The sequence below is a fragment of the Akebia trifoliata genome, chromosome 3 (genome assembly GCF_017979445.1).
Source record: "Akebia trifoliata isolate Shusen 1 chromosome 3, ASM1797944v1, whole genome shotgun sequence".
Classification (NCBI taxonomy): Eukaryota; Viridiplantae; Streptophyta; class Magnoliopsida; order Ranunculales; family Lardizabalaceae; genus Akebia; species Akebia trifoliata.
The window spans coordinates 35,550,416-35,574,101 of record NC_141377.1 but is presented as its reverse complement, the minus strand read 5'-3'; the positions used below and the strand labels follow the sequence as shown (position 1 = coordinate 35,574,101).

Genomic DNA, 23,686 nt, shown 5'->3' with positions numbered 1-23,686 from the left:
CCTTAAATTTAGAGGAATTTTGTTTTAGGCCTAGATCATGGGGGTCACCTCACTATGAGAGGGATCCCATTGTGTTTATGCCTACAAAACTTACATTTTTAATGGGAATGGATTTCCAAAAAAAAGTGAGGAGTAGAAATGGGAGAAGGAGATGAAGAGGGGAGAGGGAGAAATTATGTGATCCTACTACACTCTACTTTAAAGTTTGTTTTCCTCCTTGTTCTTCTTGAGATGCCTTTTGTCTTTGATTGAGTGGCTTGAGTTGTTAATCTTGAAGGTTGAAGTGATGAAAAGAGAGTTTTAGATTTTTTTAGGAGGTTTGAGAGTATGTTTTTGAGATGAGAATTTAATAGAGATGACTTAAGAGTATGTAGGGTTTTTAGATGAGGTTGAGAGTGTGAGAGAGATGACTTGAGAAGGGGGTGAAAGTATATTTTTGGGGAGATTAAGAGTATTTTTGGGGAAGAGAGGGTGTTTTTGGGGAAGTTGAGAGTGTGTTTGATTTGTGAGAAAATGAGGTTTATATAAAGTTGGTGAATGATTTTTAAGGATAAAAGGGTCCAACCCTAAAAACAAATGAATATGACATTTTGTTTATTTTATTTTTCTTTTAAATTTTCTAATTATATGAGAGAAGAAATGAAATTTGTCTTAGAATTTTGGGAGGTTAGTTGTAAGAATGACATGTGAAGGGTAGGTTAGATGTAGAGTAAGATAAGGTGGTAAAGTAATTTAATGAATGTGTTAGGAGAATGGTGGGATAAGATAGGGTGGTAGAGTGATTTGAAGAATGATTTAAGGAATGTGTTGGGAAAATGGTAGGCTAGATGGGTCATCATTTTCCATAGAATGTTCCTAATGTTTCACATTGACATCAAAATCATCTTCAATGGTACATTTTCACTTATTTCACACACTACCTCTAAACGTGTATTTTCAAGCATTTTTTATTTTTTTAAGTTTTTCAAAACAATGGTCAAGTTTCAAAGTAACCACTTTTGGTTGAGAGGATGGGATGCCTAACACCTTCCCCATCCTCTAATCGGACCTCCCTACTTAGATCTTAGGTAGTCCAAACCAAAGTTTTAGGACTTGTCTTTTGGCATCTAAAAATTAAGGATGACAATTTCGCCACAACTTGCCCCTATAGGGTCAATTTTTTTACTATTCTAAATGGTTTCAAGGCGGTTTTGGTCTGAAAAATAAAAAACTGAATCAATATATATGCATACCAAGACCACCTAGTATAATGGTAAGATGCAATAAGGCATGGAGCTGTTCTCAATTTCAAAACTTCTTGAACTCTATTTTTACTTATAATACCTCAATTTCTTAAATTATTTCTCACACTTCAACACCTTTCAAAAATAAAAATGGGCTGGGTTGGGCTGGTAAAAAAATTGGACTCGTTTGAAGGGTGATTGGGTTGGTGCAAAAAATTAAGAACGAGTTGGGGTTGGGGCGGGTTGGGCCGTTGGGGTGTGCAATTATAACTAGGGACGGACTCTATGAACTTTGTAAATAATAATAATAATAAAAATCGAAAATAGTTATTTTTCACAGTTGAATTTTAAGTTTGAGAGTTTGCTAGTCGTCCATTTTCAAAAGTTTGGATCAAGCTCAAAACAAATTTTTTTTGAATTTTTTTTCTTAATCTAAGTTTTTCGATGAAATTTAGAGGGTTGTGATGTCGGATTGTTGAAAAAAACAAAAAAAAAAAGAGAAAAGGGGTATTTTGGGTATGAAAAAAATATCAAAATACTGTCCATTTTTATTTTCACCGATTTAGTAAAAAAAAATTTTATTTCCACAAATGGTAAATACCATTTTCAAAATTAATTTGAATAATGCACCATTTTTCGGAATTAATCAATATTTGTGCTTCGTGTTGATAAATTTTGTAAATTATTCATTGAAAATACAAAATAAGCCTAAAAAATTTGTATATCTTTTTTTTTCGGTTGAGGATTATTACTTATGAGATAAGGAAGCTTTGGTAGAAAAAAATGCGGTAGTAGAGAGATGGTAACTAGTTGAATTAAAATTTGAAAGGGAAGTTATATTGACAGGCCACCAATTTTTAAGGGCAGACCAAATTTAAAAGGAAAAATTAAAAAATTTAACTTTAACATAGAGTGCTCAAAATAATTATTAAAATATTAGATATGCCCCTAAACATATGAGGGGCCCTTAGACGTTCCTGATGTTGAAAAAGTGGGTTCCCTTGGGAGTCAAGTCAATGGTGTTGAACACCAGTCAATAGAGTGCCCTAGTGATTTAACTAAGTAGAAGACCTTATCTTCAAAGTGCTATACCAGTCTTCGTCTTCGATCATAGAAGACTTTGACGAGTGTTATTAGATTTCTACATCAAAATAGATACATAAAATGGGAAATAAACAAAATTGACAAGTGGGTATATTTTCACCTTCGATGGAGTCGCCATACAATGGTTGATTGACTTGGTCGACATATTCCACTAAGGAATCTAATTTTAGGGTGACTTGTAGGAATCATGGTTTTAAAACTCGTTTTCACGACTCTTCTCATCCATATGCGAAACGTCTCATTCAACAATGACACAAAATCACACAATAAACTGATTTTTGACAAACAAATCAGGTTTGACTGATCCATCTCAATCTCGGCCTTGAATGAGATTTTTTTTTTTTTTTTTTTTATGATAACCAAAGTATCTTTGTAGACAACGGATATCTGGGCTTTGCCCACTTCATAGACCATGGTCTTGTCCAAGGACTAGTCCAGGGGGGGCCATGTGCAACGCCTACACATCACACACACCAAATAAGTGAGGATGTGCCGTCTTGGGTGGCCCCAAGGAATTAATGCTCATATTGGGTATCAAACTCTCGACCTAAGTACTTACACCGCTTATTGATTCAAAATTGCCATTTCATTTAGCCAATCCCTCGGGATTGCCTCGAATGAGATTTAAAACCATGGTAGCAATAAAGCAAAGTAGTTGAAAAAAAAAAATTAATGATGGAAATTCCTTTGTTGGTCAAACCATTACAATCATGATCTTTACACTATCATAGATCTAATGTAAATTTTATAATAAAAAATCTAAATATATTTTAGATAAAGGAAATTTTATTGACATGTGTGAAACCTTCCAATTTTTAGGGGCACACCTCTCTCCCTCCAACAATTTCAACGACTCAGGTGAGGAGGAGAGGGAGGATCAGAGGAGGAGGAAGAGAAGAAGATGAAGAAGAAAAATAGAGGGAGAGAGATCGGAGGAAGAGGAGAATCTGAGGTTAGGAGAAGAAGAAGAAGAAGAAGGAGAAGAGAGGGAGAGAGATTGGAGGGGGATCAGAGGAAAGGGAGGAGGAGAAGAAGAAAACAAAGAGAGGGAGAGAGATTGGAGGAGGAGGAGAATAAAGGAGGAGTGCCCTTAGAAAAGAAAAAAAAAACCTTTAGCCTGCGCGCCCGACCTTAGAGATCATGACATGTCAATAACTTCCCTAAATAAAATTATAAAAAAGAGTAATATTTGTTTTAAGTATCACGACGAAATGCATAACAAAGCAATCGGAATGGGTTTGAAAGCCATCGACCCACCCGAATGGATTATGTATAACGAAAACCCACCCTAATGTCCATTAGGTTCAATGAGAAGAATGAGCTATACATATATGATGAAGTGAATCATAACTTCTCTTAAAAGGTGCCAACTTCACTCTAATGGTCTAAATTTAAACATAGAAGGGTCAAGTAAAAAATGCACTGATTTAGGATAGAAACTCCAATTTTCTCTCAAAAATCCATCACCTTCAAGCCCTTTAACCTACTTTACATTATCTTCAATTCGTCACTTTCAACCTCTTGAAGAAACCCGTGATTTTTCTACTAAAAAATCTGTGATCTTTTCCAGCTTTGAAACCCATTTAACACCATCTTCAATTCATTGACTTCAACCTTTTGACAAAAAAAATATTGACTTTTCTACACAAAAATTCGTTATAATGGAGCTCAGAAACCCATTTAAACTTGTCTTCAATTCATTGGCTTCAATCTATTGAACAAAACAATTTTATATCAAAAATCTATCATTTTCTACATCCCAAAAAATCTTACCTCGTAATTTTTGAAAATATTTAGATGGAATAGTGAATTGAGAAAGTTGTAAACATGCTAAATCTCTCAAGATTTAAAGGATGCATCATGCTTTACTTGATGCATTTTGAATTCCCAATTTTTGGCATGCAGAATAAACATATCATATATCCTCTTTTCATGAAGTCTTCTAACCCTATTCAAATATTAACTTCGTCATTGTCACTAGTCTTTCGTTGTATACTCTCTCTCTCTCTCTCTCACTAAAACAACAAAACTCTCTTTTCCAACAGAATAATGGAAGTGTCAGTGAAGGTGTCAGTTGGCTAAGTTGGTTGAAGTCTGAGAATTGATGTCACTACTAGGGCTAAATACCCACCTTTACCTACTAATTATTGAATACTAATCTCGCTTGCCTAGCAAAACAAAACTATAAAAAAAACTAAAAAATTTGAAAAATCTAAGAATAATATGCTAATTATAAGTAAGCCGCGATTCAATTTGACTCTTACATAATAGAAGGAAAAAGTGGCCATCTGTGGCTCTCAGTCATCATTGACTGGAACCATAGAAGCATTATAAGATGAGTTCTTGTTACTCTGCTAAAATCCAACATTAACACTGCTGAGAAAATCCTTGACTAGGTGAAATTGGGCTGTGTGACCAATCTATGAGGCGTCACTGCATTTCTTTGGGTTTTACAAGTGCCATAATTGAATGTTGTTTACTACGTAACCAGTCCAACGGGGATGCCTAGCATTCTAGGGCCCATATTGACGACAATGTGCACCATCAACCCAGAGAAGTGAACCCAAAACTCAAATCCAAGAATACTCACACCAGAAATAACACATCATGGGCATCAAATGATATAGAGCTGAAGTGGATGTTAATAACCAATTTTTGTGTTTATTTTATAATGAAGTATAGTATCCTTTACATTGAGCATACAAGGGAAAAATTAAGTTTCATCATGACAAAAGCTTCTACATATTCAAGATATTATAAAAATGAAGAAAAGAAATAAATGCAGGCAGTACTCGTCTTTTAAATCAAGGAAACCTTGGGATAACAAATTGTCTACCCAAATGGGCAATTTCTTCATTTTATGAGGAGAAGTACAACTGGTTTACCTAAATGGGACAAAATACGGCTAACCTGGAAAGCAAAACTGTGGTCCCCACTGCAAACCAATCCTTATATATGAGTTCTCTGTATCTCAAGACTGAGACCTCTCCCACATTTTTGCTTTTGCGAAGAACACTCCTGCCAAAAGACCTGAAAGTGCAATTCAAGAGTGTGGTTTGTGAGATGAGTGAAAGGAGATGACAAATTTATGAGCATGTTTGATGGAGAGAAATTTACCAAAAAGGATGCTTGTGAAGTTCTCCAAACTAGTGGGGACTTTGAAAAGAACTATCCCCAAAATGGATAGAGGAATCTTGTTCAGAGACCCTACAAGGCTGCGGAAAGCAAATCATCAACCATAATCAGCTTGTCAAGACTCAAGAAAGCTAAAGAACATTCAAATCTTCCTGGGAAAAACCCAGACATCAATCATCTTTCATTAATTTCCCCATCTTAAAGGCTACAAAAAGATGGAAAAAATAGGAGATCTACATTGACCCAATAGCAATGAAGTCCAATATTTGGAATTTTTCTGAAACCATTATTTCAAATACTTAGCCTCGCCTGGGTAGGTCTCCTTGACCTGTAGGGAGGGTCTCATGTATTTTTCTCTTCGTACTAAATGATATTTTATCTTATAATAATAATAAAAAGTTAAAAAGTTGAATTAAACAATTTCCATTTTTCTCCAAATTTCTGATTGTAGTTGAGATTCTGTCTTCAATTATCTAATAATTACTGGATGAAAGCAGATTATCTTCCCATTCAACCATGAATCCTTAAATTCATTTGATTCTACCCATCAAATATTGCAGGTCTCACTTGCAGGCATGTGAGCTGTGAGAGTAGCTATATGCCTTTTACAAGCCATGCTTATCGTATTTTTCTTGCTTTAGTTCTGTTACATGAATCCTTTTATTAAGTAGACAACATACTACCATGATGCCTCATCCATGAAATGCACTTGACGGGCTACAAAGCATGAATATCTTCCTCATTACCAAGTTCAAGTTTAAAAGAAAAAAAATCAGAATAGTATCACGGCAATAGCGGCAAACACTTCTAAATTTAATGTCAATGGGGTTGGAGTATAGCTTACCTGTATGTAGTAGCCCCTGTATTATGAAGAAACCACATTGACGTGAAGCTGATTGCAAGACCCAGAAATCCACTACATGTCACAACCAACCAGAACATGGGCATCCTCAAAAGTGGCCTGCCAATTCATTTCAGGAAGATGAGTTCCAATAAGAAAATGCCCAAGATTACAATACTTTAAGACAAAAAATAAATAAATAAAAGTGTTCTCGTTCACAAGTGGTTCAATACATGATGTTCACAAATCACCACATTTTTTGTAGATTTAAGAAAAATATAGCATAATTAAGCCACTAATCATTATATCACTTTGCAATTTGTAAGGATTATAATTAACTTGATGATTGTGGTTTCAAACCACGAAACCCACTGAAACTGATAATGACGGCATTGATGATTCACGAAGAAAAAGAACTAAAAAAAGCAAGTTGACCACCAAGAAGACTTTTGGAAACCCCACAACAAGAACCTGAAAATCTTTGAAAAATTAACTGAATTGCCATGGAAAACGAATAATAAAAGATGAAATGGGCCATTGAAACTTCAATTACAATACGACTCAAGTGGCTTAGAAGAGTTACCGAATGCAGTACCCATACATGAACTAAAAAAAGCAAGTTGACCACCAAGAAGACTTTTGGAAACCCCACAACAAGAACCTGAAAATCTTTGAAAAATTAACTGAATTGCCATGGAAAACGAAAAATAAAAGATGAAATGGGTCACTGAAACTTCAATTACAATACGACTCAAGTGGCTTAGAAGAGTTACCGAATGCAGTACCCACACAACTTGACAAAGGCGGAGGCCATTCATGATCACTTACTAGTTAGACATTTTCACCATGGTAATGAATTACCCTTTTTAGTCAAAGGTAGCATAAATTGCAGCTACCAACATTGTTTCTAAAAGTTAGGAAAATGTTGTCAATGTTGCACCATAAGTTTAACATTAGAACCCAGTTCAGGCTTTCTTTCACTGAAATTTTCCTCACCATAACAAACTAGCCTATCCCTTTGAATAACTCTGAATTAGTTTTCTCAATTTTAATTATAAATACTTTTAAAACATGTTTTGAATCAAGTTTTTTCCTTCTTTTGTTTCATGAACATGGAAACAAGGTTGATTCTGACAGTAATTTTGCCTATTTGAAGAATCAAATGTATCAGATTATACAGAAATCAAACACTGATATTTGCTATGCCAAAAGAAGGGAAAAGTAATATAGAAAGAAAAATAAAGCCAAAGAAATTATTAGCATAAAAGAACTCACGTTTTGGATAAATAATCCACTTCATTAAACACAAAAATAAGTAAAATCCCCAACGGTAATGAAAGCATGTTGTTGAGCAGGACCATTGAAAACTCATTCAAGTTTCCAGATTTAGTGACTTGCTTTGCTGTATCCATGACCCTCCGTAGAGTTAACTGAAGAAAAACACAAAGAGTCATCAGAAACGAAGTAAAAAATAAATAAATAACAAAATTACAACAAAATGGGACACAGCTAGTAAACATTTGAACCCAGCCTATGTAACAAGGACACGACACAAAATAAAAATGGGGCACAGCTCACAAACAGATTCCCACACTCTATGTAACGAGAACAGGAGCGCACATGTCGATTTATGACACAGGTACCAAGTGACAAACACACTGATGCCCACAAACCCAAAAAGCCAACACCATCATAGATAAGTACATCGTTATTAGATAAGGTTATCCACTACCAAATAATAGATCACAAAGCAAACAAACTTTGTGATCATGAAGCTTCTTTGCCACTTTTTCTTAAAAAGCCTCTATGCCATCAACTAATGTTAATATTATTATTCAGGGAAGTTATGTAATTTTATGAGGGCAGTTTTTGACATCTTTCAAAATGTTTTGTTAAAGAAGGAACCCAAAACATCCTTAAGTTGTGTCAAATTATAAAACTGTGAAGGTTCTTAATTGTATTCAACCGCATCTACCCATGTGTCACCCACTCTTAAAAGTAGTTTTCTTTTGTTAACAAGTAGTGTTTTTTAGGTGTTTGAGGCTTATGCCCAAGGCGTACACCTCAAGTTAACTCTTTTTTTACCCTATTTTTGGATATATATTTTATCTCTTCTCTTTTTTCCTCTTATTATTTGTGTTCTTGTCTTCTTCTATTTCTTTGTTGCTACCACCCCACAACATAATTGGACCATAGTTAAAAATAAATCCGAATATAAAATATAAATGTAAATAAAGTTCTAGAATTGATTTGATTGATTTATATATTTTTGTAGTATTTAGTATTATGCAAAGGGGTCATTGAAAAGATGGTATTTAGTTATATTTTTGTAATATATATAAATAACTTACTAAAAAAAATTTCAATTATTTGAACATTAAATGTTTCTTTCATTTAAATATAAAATATTAATGTTTTATATTATTATTAATGTAAGGGACTAAACTTTCGAATTTGAAACTAGAAATTTGGAAATATGTGGTGCTAATCTTAACTTTAACATTCTTAATTATTTATATATGTTATATTATTTATTTTAAAAATACTATACATGTGAGGTTTACACCTCAAGGCATTGGCTAGCTGAGCGCCTAGTTGCACGCGTTAGCGTCTAAAAAGCATTGACCATAACTTCCAATCTAGAAGTTGTTTCACGACAAAAATAGCACAGTTAGAAAGCTCGTGTCAAGATCTTAACAATGATATCCACAATTAAATATTTTCTTTATATTTAAAAATTTTATTTTTATTTTGCTATAATTCACTAGAAAGTTTTTTTTTTTTTTTTTTTTTAACTTCTAATATGCACATAGAAGAACGATGGTTTTTTTTTTTTTTTTATCGATAAAAATAATTTTATTCAAAGAGGGAAAAACGAGGGGGGTCAAGAAGACCAACCCAAAACATAGAAAAAGAAACAAGATAAAAGATAGGCAAACAACAAAGAAAACAAACAGAAGACTCTCACGACAACGAACAAAACCTATCCCATCTTGCAATAAAATCTTCAAAGAAGACCCCCTTACACTCCTCATAAAGTTTATTCCAATAAAAAAGGAGCTCTAAAATAGCAAGAACTAATCCTCCCATTGTAACCTCTTTCCCCTCAAAGATGCATTGATTGCGATGTTTCCAAATTCCCCAACAAATTGCGAAAGGAACCAGGAACCAGAGAATCCGTTTAGAAAACGAGAAAGATCCTCCCACGACAGCCAAGACTCCAAAGTCAACTTGACTAATTTGGGAAAACAACCCACGATACCAAACAAAGATAAGAAATGTGACCAAATGTGATGAGCCACACGACAATGAATAAATAAGTGGTCCACCGTTTTCGCCTGAGATTTGCACATACAACACTGATTCAACGAAATAAAACCCCTTTTAATCAACTAGTCCATAGTAGCAAGTCTCCCTAAAGCCGCCATCCAAACAAAAGTCGAAATCTTCGGAGGAATCTTACCACCCCAGACAAATGAGAAAGGAAAAAAACATTACTGTACTAGGAGCAATACCATCATATAAGACTTCACCGTAAATTTCTCATCCCTAGTACCTCCCCACACTCTCTGATCTTCCAAGGAGCTCTCCATGCTACTGCTCTCCATCAAAGAAGTTAGCTTCCCAATATTATCCATCTCCCAATCATTAAAAGATCTTCTAAACCCAAAATCCCAATTAGTCACCCCATTATCAAAACTTCTAAAACACGAGGTGACTTGATTCTTCTTCAACGACAAAGCAAAAAGATCCAGGAAGAGATCCTTAAGCGGATCGTTCCAACACCACCAATCCTCCCAAAATCTCACCTTACTCCCCCTCCCCACCTTGCATTTCACTTTTTTCTTAAGATGCGGGAGTCTTCTAAGGATACCTTTCCACACCCCACACCCCGATGCCCTTTTAGCCGGACCACTCTCCCACCCATTCTCCTTCATTCCATATTTATCCACAATTACTTTCCTCTAAAGACTATCTTCCTCCTCTCCAGACCTCCAAAGTCACTTCCCCAACAAAGCAGAATTCATGTAACCAAAGTTACGAAAACCCAGGCCACCATTCTTCTTAGGCAAGCATAACTTTCTCCAACTTACCCAGTGATGTTTTCTTAAATCCTCTTTACCGTGCCATAATAAATCCCAACAAATTCTATCTAACTGCACTTCCACATATTTCGGCAGGGAGAACAACGAAAGAGTGTAAATGGGAATACTAGCCAAAACACTTTTAATGAGAGTAATTTTCCCCCCTTTGGATAAGAGCTTGACTTTCAAAAAGCTTAGTTTCTTTCTCAGCCTTTCAAGAACTGGCTCCCAAATTTCCTTGCTAGTGTAACCCATACCCAAAGGAAACCCCAAGTATGTGAATGGCAGAACTCCCATCTGGAATCCTAGCAAGGCTGCCGCCACCTCCACCCTTTCCTCATCTCCTACTCCAAACAACTTACTCTTGCGAAAATTGATCGAAATTCTAGAAAATATCTCAAAACACCCTAACAAACCACTCTAAAAGTTCAATTATCTCGATGAATGATCCAAAAAAATTAAGGTATCATCCGCAAATTGGAGATGAGAAATCATATGCCCTCCCACCTTGGTAGAAAAACTAGTAAGCTTCCCCTCGACCACCGCCTTGGACAACATCCTTCCCAACAATTCCATAACTATCACAAACAAAAAGGGGGACAACGGATCACCTTGGCAAAGACCCCTAAAACTTCTGAAATAACCCATTGGAGATCCATTAACCAAGATCGAGACAGTGGGAGCAGAAATGCACTTCATGACCCATCGAACCCACTTTTCGCCAAACCCAGAACAATGGTTATTTTCTCTACCCATTTTAACTTTTTAATAAATTTTCAATTACTTGTACAAAATAAGCACTACGAGTATTTAAGCAACATAAGCATCCCATGTGAACTTCCTCTGTGTGTGTGTGAGTGAGAGTGAGACTTGCTTCCTATTTGTTTGCGTGCCCATTTAGATATCATATTGGACGATCCAACTAGACAATGAATCAAGCTCAACATGATGAAAATGATAACAAAAAAAATCAGGCCAATCTAACATTACTAACTCTATAGAAAAGTTTAATAAAAATAATGGTTTAAACAAACAATCAGATTTTTGAACTTCAAGTCAGGTTTCCATGAGGTTAGAAAACTCAATGGACTGCAATTTTGTGAGGATTGTATCCAAGGTTTGGACAATTCATTGTATGGTTGGATCGTCCAGCATGATATCTATATGAACCCCACAAGCGAAAGTACGAATAGGGAGTATGACCAGGAATAAGTATAGAAATATGTATGAAACAAATATAATAGAGAAATAACCTATCTAGATAACCTGAAATGAATTAAAATCATATAAATATAACATCTAAAAGGAAAATATTTGAATAACTAAGACTTTACTTTGGTAAAGAGTGAGGCACGCCTAATATGATTTCTGACAAGGAAAAATCTTAGAAATGGAATGTCATTGTTTCATAGCTCCCATCAATTATACAGCAAAGAAAATCTAAGACTTACTGAGAATATGAATAAAAACAAATGAAAAAAAAATCTTTAAGACCCGATAATATTAGGACTCAAGCAATCCACTCAGCTATGAGGAGATTAGCAGAAAACAATTAAATTTCCATATAAAAAAAGAACTTGAAGCCAGGTAACAGAAATTATGATAAAATAATGAGTTCTCTAGTAATCAAAATAACTTGCTAAGATATTAAACAAGAAGAATGGTATTTTCAAGTGACAAGGAAAGCCTACACTCCAAGAAAGCAAGACCATCAATTTCGATGTGATATCCTTTCACATCCCAAGGCTAATTTCAAGTATAACGACATCGAAGGTATTAAATTTCGATTTCAATCAATATTTTGGTCAGCTCGGAAATGGAAATATTTCGAGCTGTGTGGAAATAAATACAATTTCATGGAAATGATGGAAATATCACATAATATTGTGTTCAAACTTCATAAAAGATAAATCATACATGAAAACACAATAATATTCATCAAACTACAATAAACAAATTTTATATAATGTGAAAATAAAGATTTGTATTGTTGCACTAAACATTGATAGCTGTTGCCAAAAAGCCTGGCCAAAATAAAAAAATTTCTTTTAATTACAGGTTGAATATGAGGGCATTTGTCATTTTTTACTAGTATATTAGAGAAGACCAAGTTCAAGGCAGGCATGTCATCTGTTTAAAAACATTGGGGTTGTCTCAAATATTTACCAAAATGTGATGAGTCCTTAATAATTTTAAAATTTTACTTTTTAACAAATGAGGTCAAAAAATGGCCACCTGTTTCTTAAGATTTACTAAGTGGACGCATGGCATCTTTTAAGAAATTAACAAACTTATTATTTAAGAGCATATCCCTACTCATCATAAAACAGTGTTGTTAACTTGTTCTCTTAGATAAACTGAAGCTGCCACGCTTTTTAACTGCAAGTAATACTCTCCATGTGGCAAATATTAGTTTCTTTACACCATAACACCTTCTTAGTTCAGCACAACGAAACACATCTCTTCTCTTGAATAAGAAACCCAATCTTCTCCACTGTTTCTTGATTTCAACGAAACAATCCCAATCTTCAATGCCGCGATGATCTCTCTCTCTCTTTCATCCATCAGCAACGATAAAAGTTAGGCATGTAATTTTTATTTTATTTTACTTAAAAGATTAAAATCTCAGCAATCTGAAGAAAAAAAAAAGATAATTCTTTTCAAAAAAAAAAAAAAAAAATCTATTTTTGAAGAATTTTCGTTTTTTAAACTGGAATTAAGATACTAGAAAGCACCTTCACCCCCTCCCCCCTCTTTTTTCTCAATTCAAGCAAAATATTTCGATATTTTAAAAGATTTCTACCGAAATATTGACATTTTTGTTGCGTTTTTTATTATTTCTGTCAAAATCTACTGTTCACTGACATTTCGGTCGAAATAAAAATGATTTCGACCGAAATATTGACAAAAAGACATTGTTACACTCATTTCGTGTCGGTGGCGGTCAAAACCTACATATTTTGACCGAAATATTCGAAATATGTCGATTGTTAATACCTTGACGACATCTAAATCAATTAAAGTACTTACCGAATATGATGCTGTCAAGAAGCAATTAATAATCTGCCATGTATAACCCATTGCATGAAAGGAGAGATCTGTAATTCCTCCAGAAATAGCCGAAATAATCTGCACACAGCAAAACTTCTCAAATCAGTCTGTCTCAACTTCTGGCATGTTGCGATACAAAAATACAAAACTTAATATCCTAAGGAGTGAGTAAAGAAGCACTTAGTGGGAAAGCTCTACAAAGTGTGTTGTTATAGATAAAGCTTGAAATGTTCAACAAATTCGAAGTGGCATAAATAGATCAGTTGAAGGGAATGATGGTAATTTTTCTGCAACTTATCATTGGTACCTCAGAACAATCAATATGCATGCCCATCCTGAGGGGAGTTGATGTAATATATCAGGTATAATTTTATGTCATGGAAAATGATTTACAAGTATCATGTTCAAAGTTCTTTCTACTTTATTCTGTATTTGAATTAGGTTAATAAATAATAAATGGTATATCTAATCCAAAGGCATATCTACTTGTTTTTTTTTTTCTACCATAGAACATTAGCCTACACAATACCTCCGTGTAGAGGTGTTGACAACTTTCAGAACAATATAGCCATAGTCCACGGTCCTTTTCCTTTCAGTGCAGCAAAATAACTATAAATCATGGAGGCCAAGTGCCACACTGATGAATTAAATTTCTCGTGGCTCATGATGCAATGTTGAAAAGGCAACTACGTGTTATAAGACTACTGAGTTAGCAACATTGCATTTCTATACTTCATTGCAAACGTGGGGATTGAGAAACTGAATCCTATTTCTCCATTCAACTCTATTTTAAGCCATATTCTCAGTCAAGGCTGCTGTTAGTTTCCTTAAAATACAGAACAAGAAAATATTGCATCTTAATATAGGGGCAATCATCCATGAAATATTAGCTTTTCTGTCCCAAAATCTAAGAAAGCATTGTACATGACATATGGGCTATACATTTCGAGCATGTGAAAGTTAAAGGACAACCCATATTTTCATTATTATTATCTTCTTCCACAAAAATGAAGCCTCATGAATTTGCTTGAATATGTGCAAACTTTTTGTCCGATGAGTTTAGTATACTTGAAAACACAGTAGCACGGGTACTAAATGAAATCATAATCCCAACAAAGATATAAAACCAGCATAAATATTAAAGAAGAGTTAATGAAGGAACAAAAATCAAGGGAAACATGAAGCTAACAAATGCAAGCACGCAGCAACTAACAAGAGAATATTTATGTGTATTCTACATCCTAAGAATCTAACTTCAGTCACTCAAATTACCATTAAGAACAAAGCAGCCCAGACTCTGCTTTCATGGTGTTTCTTGAAAAGGTACATTTCGCCAAGGGCGGTTATCACATTTGTAACATTCTTCAAGACTGTTACCATAGCAACATTGATGAACTTTAGACTGCAAAGAACAAGGACCACAATTAGGAGATATAAGAAAGATGATTATTCGTGTTTCTTATGCTTATGAATATAGACTTGAAATTAGAATTGAAGAATAAAATGGAACAGAATTGCATTTCCAAAGTGAAAAATGCTTCTAACCACACAACAATGCAAATCACCCTTTCAAGGGTAAGGAATTAGTACCAAATACAGTATTGTTGATGCAACCTAAGCAAATAAAATTCGCAGCAATAATTTGGTTTTCTTTTTGACATGTACTAATAGGAATTAATCCGACTTTCTTTCTTGACAGTAACCAGGTTCGTAGATACTGGGCAAGTTCTTTTTAGCAAATCGATGTATTATGTGCGAATTTTATGTATTTTTGGAACAACTCCCCCCCCTTCCCTCCTAAAATATATAATAAAAAACTTGACCCTACATCCATCTTCACCTGTCAGATAATTGTGTAAAACATAAAATGTCACTTTTTCAAGAGCATTATGGCACTGGTCATGGATTTACCCAAGCCAGAAAATCAAGTGTAGGACTTCCATGGTTGTATGAAAATCATATTGAGCGTAGGAGACTTGTGCATGTCAAGAGAAAGGAGAGATGTACCAAAAGTTGAGTTTGTGTGAGATCGTAATATCCATAACAGAGCCTTGTTAATTTTAATCATTTCTATCACTAACTTAATCCATTTTTCAAGGGATCAGAAATTTCAGAATGCACAGATTTTTTGTGTGAGGATGATCTCCATTGTGAAAAGATCATCCTCACCAAAAGACAGCCCTTTACACATCCCCATATGGTACCTACTGATTTGCATATAGTTTAGTCCAAATTTTTGAAGCACAATTATATACTAGACATGAGTATATCCATTGTCGGCTTCATGTCGTCTCTCCCGCATGGAACTGAATTAAACCTGAAGTAGAAAGTTGCCTCGATGGTTGATCTACCTGAAATAAAACCAAATTGGTTTTCAGATATATTTGTTTCTTGACTTAACCCTGTTTAGTCACTCTTTCCCACAGTTTCATGGTGAGGCCCATAAGTTTAATACTGCAATAGTTGGTACAGCTCTTAATGTCTCCATTATCTATATATATAATAAACACAACTGAGTTGCTACAGTTGTTTGACACAAACCTTTGTGTGGGACCCACTTTAACCACTTTATTGTTTTTTTCTCTTTACCCCTCAATTTTATCACTCCTCTAACTTTATTATATTTTCTCTTTTACACCTTTTAACCTATTTTATTTTTTTCATCTTTTACCCCCTTTAACCTCAAAATTCTTTAATAAAACCCTTTCAACTTTATATTTTTCACATTTATCCCCTTAACCCTGCCATCAAACTATATTTTGTGGGACCCTTTGTGTTGTTTTCAAGTCGTGTTCGCGGGTTGTATTAAGATTGCTACCCCTACACCAACCAACTTTATTTTTTTCGCTTTTAACCCCTTAACCCGAGAGAGGATGCCTGTGCCGTAGGCATATATATATCTAAATATATATTTTATATAAGTAATATGATACTTTTCCTTCATTCATCCAGCACCTTTTTAGTACAAATTGGTTGAAATAAACTCTTTTACTGCCTCCATCAATAAAGATCGTACAAATCTTGGTTTGCACATTACCTCCTCCTCATTCACACCTTATCCTAATTACTGTGTCAAAAACATGAATCTTATTAACAATTGAGCTATCTATTCAGTCAGTGTTGTCAAAAGCTAAGCCTAGGTCCCAGTTAGACCCTGCATTGGCTGCCTAGACCATCTAAACGACTAGGCCCCAAGCCAGTTATGGAATGCATCGGGATTAAGCTTCCTCTAGAAATAGGTGACTTCAATGTGAACCCTCCAATGTCCTCAATCAAAAAGTTCCTTGAAATCGATCTAAATAGGACAATTACTTTTCCTTTGATTTCTTCCTCCATTCGAGATTCCTAACTTCTTATTCAGTCTCTTGATTCGATATCTTGTTATTATCAGATACATCAGGAATTCTTTGTTGCCGATCCTTGGTTCTTTTTCGCACTCCCACTATAGCTACTTGCACTTGTGTTCTTTGTTGCAGTATGACGTCCATCCTACTAGACAATTGCTCTTGGGATGTGGGCCCATAAAAACGCCCACTCCTAGTAATCATGATTCTGTATTTTCATTTCATTTTTTTTTATTTATTTACTTTGTATTTTCATGTAGAGGATAATTGAGTATGGAACAAGGCATGTTTGGTTCCAGGTATGGGACAGAATGGGGATAGGATCTGTTTGACTGCAGAGTCAAGTAAAATAAGTCAAAACCTAGTCCATTCAAAGGTCGGAAAATATTTTGTGGATCACAAATCAGGTTGAATATATCAGTTTGGAGCTCCTGGCCTTTGGACCGTGGTATGAGGCTTAAAAATGGGCTGGGTTTGGGCTTAATAACAAGAACAACACACTCCAGTTGGGCTAGAATTTTATTATTTTACCCCACTTTTCAGGTTGTCTTGAAGTCTAAAACCCCTCAAAAGAGAAACCTAGATTTCGAAACAATTAACAGAAAAACTCCTCTAGGGTACATGCAGCTACCAAAGTGAACAATTTCCCACGACTTGTCAGCGTGAAGCACGTATGCAAATTAGAATCTTCCTAACTCCTAAGATAAGTAATAATGCCACATGAACATGCCAAATCAACATGAGTGCACCATGGAAATGTCATGTGTCATGTAGAAGGCTCCATGGCTCAAAGTTGATGAAGTCATGAGACGGAGATGGCAAATGAGCTCACATGGGTCACACGAGCAAGAACATCATTGATAGCTATCAGATGTGTCGTATGCGCCTTTGTATTATTTGATCCCTTATGCATCAGTGCCGGCAAGGCTACCTACAGTGAGCAAGTGTATTTCTAGCATTTCTACCCCCAAAACAGGGAGAGGCCATCAAATGTATCCAAGGGGTTGTGATCACTTTCAAATTCAGTGCCTCTAAGTTGGGAGCAATTTTATATTTTCTAGCCATGGGGTGGTGGATAGTCACCTCAACAGTGATTTTTGTGGAGATTATTGAGTTTTCTTACTTCATGAGTTTTGAGACTGATAAAATTATTGTCTAATAAGATTTTTTATCAATTGGTATAATACTTTACGTAGTAAGAAAACATCTGAAGATGCATGCCTTTATGGTAGATATTGATCTAGATAGAGTTGACTGGCAAACTACAATTTATATTGTTGACCCCAGTATTTGGGATATGAAGTTATTGAGCTTTTTTAAGAGTTAACAGTATTATATGATTACTGTTTTAATAGAAAATTTTCGTTGACGTCAATCCCTTAGATGTTCCACAGAGCCTTTCTGAGGGAGTGCTGTTTTCTCTTCAAAGTGAAGATTTTTCTATGTTATTATTTGGTGAGAGAAATGTATTCCACTAGATGGTTGACTTCATCAGTCACAGCATTCTAATGAAGTTCGGTTGTGGTCTACACCATGTATCTTTAACCTATGGATTAAGAATGAGTACCTAGTTGCACCCAACCATTACACCATGCAGGATCTCAATCAAACTGAGAAATCCTCTAAAACGTATTCCTGAAGAAGATATTGAACGCAACAGGCTCTGTCTGTCACTAATTTTCTCAAACGGATGGAAAGGATCAACAAGTGCCAATTATCTTCGTGAACTTTCTGGATGATGCAGTTTTCCTTTGGTATACATCCAAATCAGGGTTAGAGAACAAGAAATCTTGACTCGATGAAAATAGATTTGGAAGTATATATGAGAGGGGCAACTAAAAGCAATACTGTGGATGGTAAAAGATATTAGAAAAACTACTCTTACCAAACAGAAAGTTCATACCTAAAAATGCTCGTGGTAAGCATCCCAACAAATATAATATTAACCGGCAACCACACCTTTATCAATTTCCATGTAAGTGGTTCCGTTGAGATAATATCCAAAAAGCTCAAGGTGGAAACAATAACCACCGAGACAAGATTCTGCATCCATAGAGCAGTACCCATAACTCATTAGCTATCCCAAAATGTTTCCAGATATAAAACTACAAACTACCTTTCATAAGGAATATGGCTAATAGCACACCTGGTAGAGCATCAACGATATCCCAGCATTAAAATCATAGCTGGAGAGGACGAACTTGTTAACGAGTATCATACTGCAGGACGAGATGCAATATGCAAGGCCAGATACTACAGCTTGGTTGTGGATTTTCACTAGCCTACTGATGCCTATTGTTTTATTTCTTTCCTTTTCCACCTTACCACCTTCTTCCAAGTCAAGTTCGTCATTGCTGGGAGCCTTCATTGCAGAAAGAGATCTATACAAGAAAAAACAGAAACAACATCAATTTGAAATCAAATCACTGTAATTCAATCACATTATCATTTTGAAATCCACAAAAGGTAACAAACAAAATGACAACAATAAAAATCCACAGAAAATACAAAGATGGCATATGGAAAGAAACTGTATCACTCCTTTGCCATATAAAGGAAATGTTTTAAAAAAAAAAATAATAATAATTGAATTGGAGAGGATGACACACTTTATCAGATGTGCATGTATTGAAAAATAATCAAGAAAAGGTTTCCTTATTAGGATGAGATTTCTTCTAATTCATCACCCTCCTACCATTTTCTCCATTTTCAAACTGTTTCAGCTGCAACATAGATTGTTCTTCCGTTTTGTCAGAGATGAGAAAGCTTGCTAGAAGTTTCAGCATCTGATATAGATTCAAAAACTTCTCGTGACAAACAAACAAGCCCCTCCAGCCACCATAAGGTGTTTTACTTGTGATAAGGCCAGAATGATTTTATTGGTTCTCACCAAAGTGGGCTTTCCCAGCATACAAATGGGGCTAACAACTATAGAAAAATGTGGGGTTTCGAAGATTTAGAAGCCTCTTATAGGAAGGACTTTCTGCAAGGTGCTCTCAAGATGCTGAAAAATCAAAAAGAAGAAAGAGGAACATAAAAACAAAAAGAAGAGGAGGTTAAGATGAATGAGACTGAGGATAGGAACAATGAAGAAGTGTTATTTGGGTGCCTCATTTCTCTTCCACTGCAATAATTATTATTTGAATCATATGAATTGCCAAAAAAGTAAGTGAAGCATGCATAAAATCATACAAAATCACAAGTTTCATGAATCAAGAACCCATTTGAAAATCAGGATTTCTGCATCGGAGCAAACAAATCTCATGCAAATGATAGTGAAAAATTATTGGACTGGAAGAATAAGCCATTTTTTTACAACTATAATTTGATTTCAAAAAAGGAAGAAAGTGCATAAGGCAGTCAAGGTGACCTACCTGAAGAAAAGAAAAAAAGAAACCTACTCAGCACACAAAGTCCCACCTAAATACAAAATCCTCAAAAAAAAAACACCTTAGAATTCTGATGTTTTCACATACTATCACATACCAAAATAATGTTTTCTGCTAAATAAGAGCGGGAATGTGCATAACAAGAAAAGTAATCCATGGAATATACAAATGCAGGGTCAAATAAAAAATAAGTGAACAATAAGAAACAGTAGAGATTAAATGAAGAAAACATGCCTGCTAACCACTTCTCTTCTTAGAGGACTGGAAACTTGGTCTAGCATTCCATTTTGTTCACGACTTATGAAGCTACTTTTTTCCCCATTCCGAGCCACCTTACTTGTATCGTCCATGTGTCTCTCGAAAGCTGGATCGGGAGAATCTAGAGAAACACCTAATGGCATAACTCTTGGACACAAAAGCATAGACAAGCTTCAATATTCATTATTGCAGACTACTATAAATTGCAGAACCAGAACAAAAAGATTACAATCCAAAAGGAGGAAATGATAAGGAGAACGATTACCAAAAAGGAAGAATTCCCAAAATACCAACAAGGTTAGGCATACAAATCATCATCATCTATAATTGCACAAGAACCTAATCGATACACTAAAAGCAACCAAGCTTTCAAGATGCGCAAATTAAGCCATTATTTATTTGTGGTCATGACACACCACCATACTCCGCAGCCGACACCCATGGCGGCTTTCACGTTGGTACCCTTCTTTTGAGGCCCCTAGATAGACCTTTTCCCTTCCGAGACTTGAACCTAAGACATGGTACTGGCTCTGAAACTACTTGATGAAAACCTAAGCAATACACCAAAAGCTCCTAGCCTTCAACAGTGCAAAAAGATAATCCCTTATCAAATCAAAATATGAAAGTATTGGCAACATGAAAGTATTTTGTCGATTCAAGTTTTTCTGTGGAATGAAGGTGCTAGCTTGCTAAGTTGGCTAAAGTTTGCGAGTGTAGATACCACAACTCAGGTTCAAAACCCGCCTTCACATTCAAATTAATGACCACTAATCTAACTTCCCAAGGAACAACAACAATACCCACAAACAATAACAGAAACAATATGAAAATAACAGATTGAATACTGAATATCATCATAAATGAATCTTGTAACAATAAGTTATTTTGTATAAATGATGTAAATCCTCACAGAAGATAAGGAAAAAGTATTAGGGAATCAAACAAAATCTTATGATCAATACCTATCAAAAAGATGTACCATGATCACTGTTGAGATTTAAGGGTTTTTTTTTTTTTTTTTAATAGATGAATGAAAACAAATACAAGCGGCAGATAGAGATGACCTACCAAAGGGGAAAACAGAAACAAAAAGCAAGAAAAAGAAACAAACACAAAGCTACGTCTCTAACAGATTACAAATGCAATCCCATCGGACTAGGAAGTCCTCAAAAAAGGTCCCTTTAAACTCCTTAAAGATTTTGCACCAGAAATAAAGAAACCCAAGGATCTAAAAAAAAAAATCTTAACTTGAGAGAAACTTCCCTTCAAACGTTCTAGCATTCCTTTCCTTCCAAAGGCCCCATGAAACAGCGAATGGCGTTAAAAGCCACCTCTTGGGAAGACGAAAGCTCTCCCCCAATTGAGACCACTCTACCAAGAGATCTCTCACCATACCCAACATACACCTTTCCACACCAAACAAGAACAAGAAATGATCCCAAACCTCATTTGCTACTGGACAATGCAAAAGAAGATGATTAGCCGACTCCTTGTTACGCCCGCACATACAACAATAGTTCGGGCCGCAGAAACCACTTCTTCGCAATTGATCAAGCGTTAAAATTCATTCCTTAACCGCAATCCACACAAGAAAGGCCACCTTAGATGGCACTCTAAGCCCCCAAACCGCCTCATGGGGAAAGGCAACATCCCCACCCCTACTTAACTCATTATAAAACTCTCTCGTAGAGAACAATCCATTCTTATTAGTAACCCAAATTCACGAATCTTCCCCGTCTGTCTCTCCAGAAACTCTGTCAAGACACTCCAACAACTGAGAAACCTCCGGCAACTCCCAATCATTCAACATCCTCCTAAACCCCAAATCCCAAGTCGAGCCTCCTACATCCACCCCGCAAACTCTTGTAATCGGAAGATTTTTCTTCCTTGAGATGGCAAACAAGATGGGAAACTTTCCTTCAAAGGGCCCTCACCACACCAAGAATCCTCCCAAATTCTGACCTTATCATCCCTCCTGACCTTAAAAGCCACCCTCTTTTTGAAGTAAGGGAGAACCTTAAGAATACCTTTCCATACACCACATCCATAAGGATTCTTAGCTTCACCACTCTCCCAACCGAGGGAGTCTTCCCCAAACTTAGCCACTATCACCTTAAGGTTTGAATAACTTATTGGGTATGCTAGAACAGCCTTCAAAACATGGCTTATAAATTAAAAGACTTTTGTGACTCAAAATGTTCAAAATAGAAATCAAAAACGAAAAGTTCTACAAAACTTCACATACCAAAGCAGAGCAATCCATCGGGCAGTTGAGACACAATATCCAAAAGTGGCAAAAATTTAATAACCAAAGCAATTAAAATTATTCAAACAGAGAAATCTCACATACCCATTTGCAGTTTTTCATGGATTCGCAAAACTAAACCACAAATGACAAAATTAAACCAACCCATCAAAGGAAAAAAGAATTTACCTTGAACCCATTGAAGCTGAGCGAAGGTCAACAACTGTGCATGAGTGAAGGAAACCCACAAAGATCTTTGAATCAGACGTTCACAACTGATTCAAAAGAGATTACCCACAACAGGAAAAATACACAAAAAGAAAATGAGAGATTAGAGAGACCCTTTAAGGGATTGGAGAAGGAGAATTAGAGAAGAAGCTTAGAAGAAATATAGAGGAGAGAGAGACACTACATTTAAATTGACATGGACTGAAATGATGAAGAAAAATACAAAATTATTCTGAGTTTAGGATTTGATTGATTTGTATATATTTGTGTTTCTTTCTTTCGTTAGGTAATAGTTTGGCATTTTTTCACCCATTTATTGATGCCAACGATTGAGAGTGGCTGCGCTAAAATGCGCCCCTTCATGAAATGAGGACCATGGCGTGCTGCGGTCCTGCTGATAGGCTTTTGCTTAATGGGGTTAGTGCTTCCTTCAGCCTTCTTTTGGCTTCATTCAGGACACCATTGTTTATCGTATTTTATTGGACAAAATATCAATCTGTTTTTTTTTATTCTTCATTAAAAAAAAAACAATCTATTTTAGCGATTAGCATTATTTCACATCTAAACAAAGTTTGAGTTTCGTAATGCTTCTGAAGTCTGGATGGAGATGATCCACCTTTAAAATTCAGATTTCAAAAACTTTAACTCTATTTTATTTCAGATTTTAGACTTCAGAATCGAAATCCAGAAGTTTTGAATCAATGATGGAAAACATTAAATGAATCCAAAAATTTCAAATCAGAAATAAAAAAACAAAAGTAAATTACAGACTTTAGACTTTAG

The 23,686-nt window shown here is 35.3% G+C and overlaps 1 protein-coding gene across 2 annotated transcripts; it reads right to left on the bottom strand.

Annotated features, from left to right (window-relative positions):
- Positions 1–4,951: 4,951 nt before the first annotated feature.
- On the bottom strand, positions 4,952–23,359 carry LOC147406609 (GDP-mannose transporter GONST1-like). 2 transcript variants are annotated; one of them, XM_086434741.1, is made up of 10 exons: positions 22,865–23,359; positions 20,407–20,577; positions 18,930–19,164; positions 18,687–18,826; positions 14,712–14,841; positions 13,419–13,517; positions 7,579–7,733; positions 6,307–6,423; positions 5,445–5,542; positions 4,952–5,357 (listed from the first exon to the last, which is right to left on the bottom strand). In XM_086434741.1, exons 1-10 carry the CDS (start codon positions 22,873–22,875, stop codon positions 5,299–5,301), a joined length of 1,215 nt encoding a protein of 404 aa, XP_086290867.1. In that variant the 5' UTR covers positions 22,876–23,359; the 3' UTR covers positions 4,952–5,298. The 2 variants fall into 2 exon arrangements, with proteins under 2 accessions (XP_086290867.1, XP_086290868.1); XM_086434742.1 differs by lacking the exon at positions 22,865–23,359 and adding an exon at positions 20,696–21,218.
- Positions 23,360–23,686: the final 327 nt, after the last annotated feature.

Coding starts and splice junctions, on each gene's coding strand:
- LOC147406609 (XM_086434741.1), bottom strand. Junction 19,165..20,406: donor AGAAGAGAAGTGGTTAGCAG/GCATGTTTTCTT, acceptor TTTCTTGTATAG/ATCTCTTTCTGCAATGAAGG. Junction 13,518..14,711: donor GGGCTGCTTTGTTCTTAATG/GTAATTTGAGTG, acceptor TGCTGTGTGCAG/ATTATTTCGGCTATTTCTGG.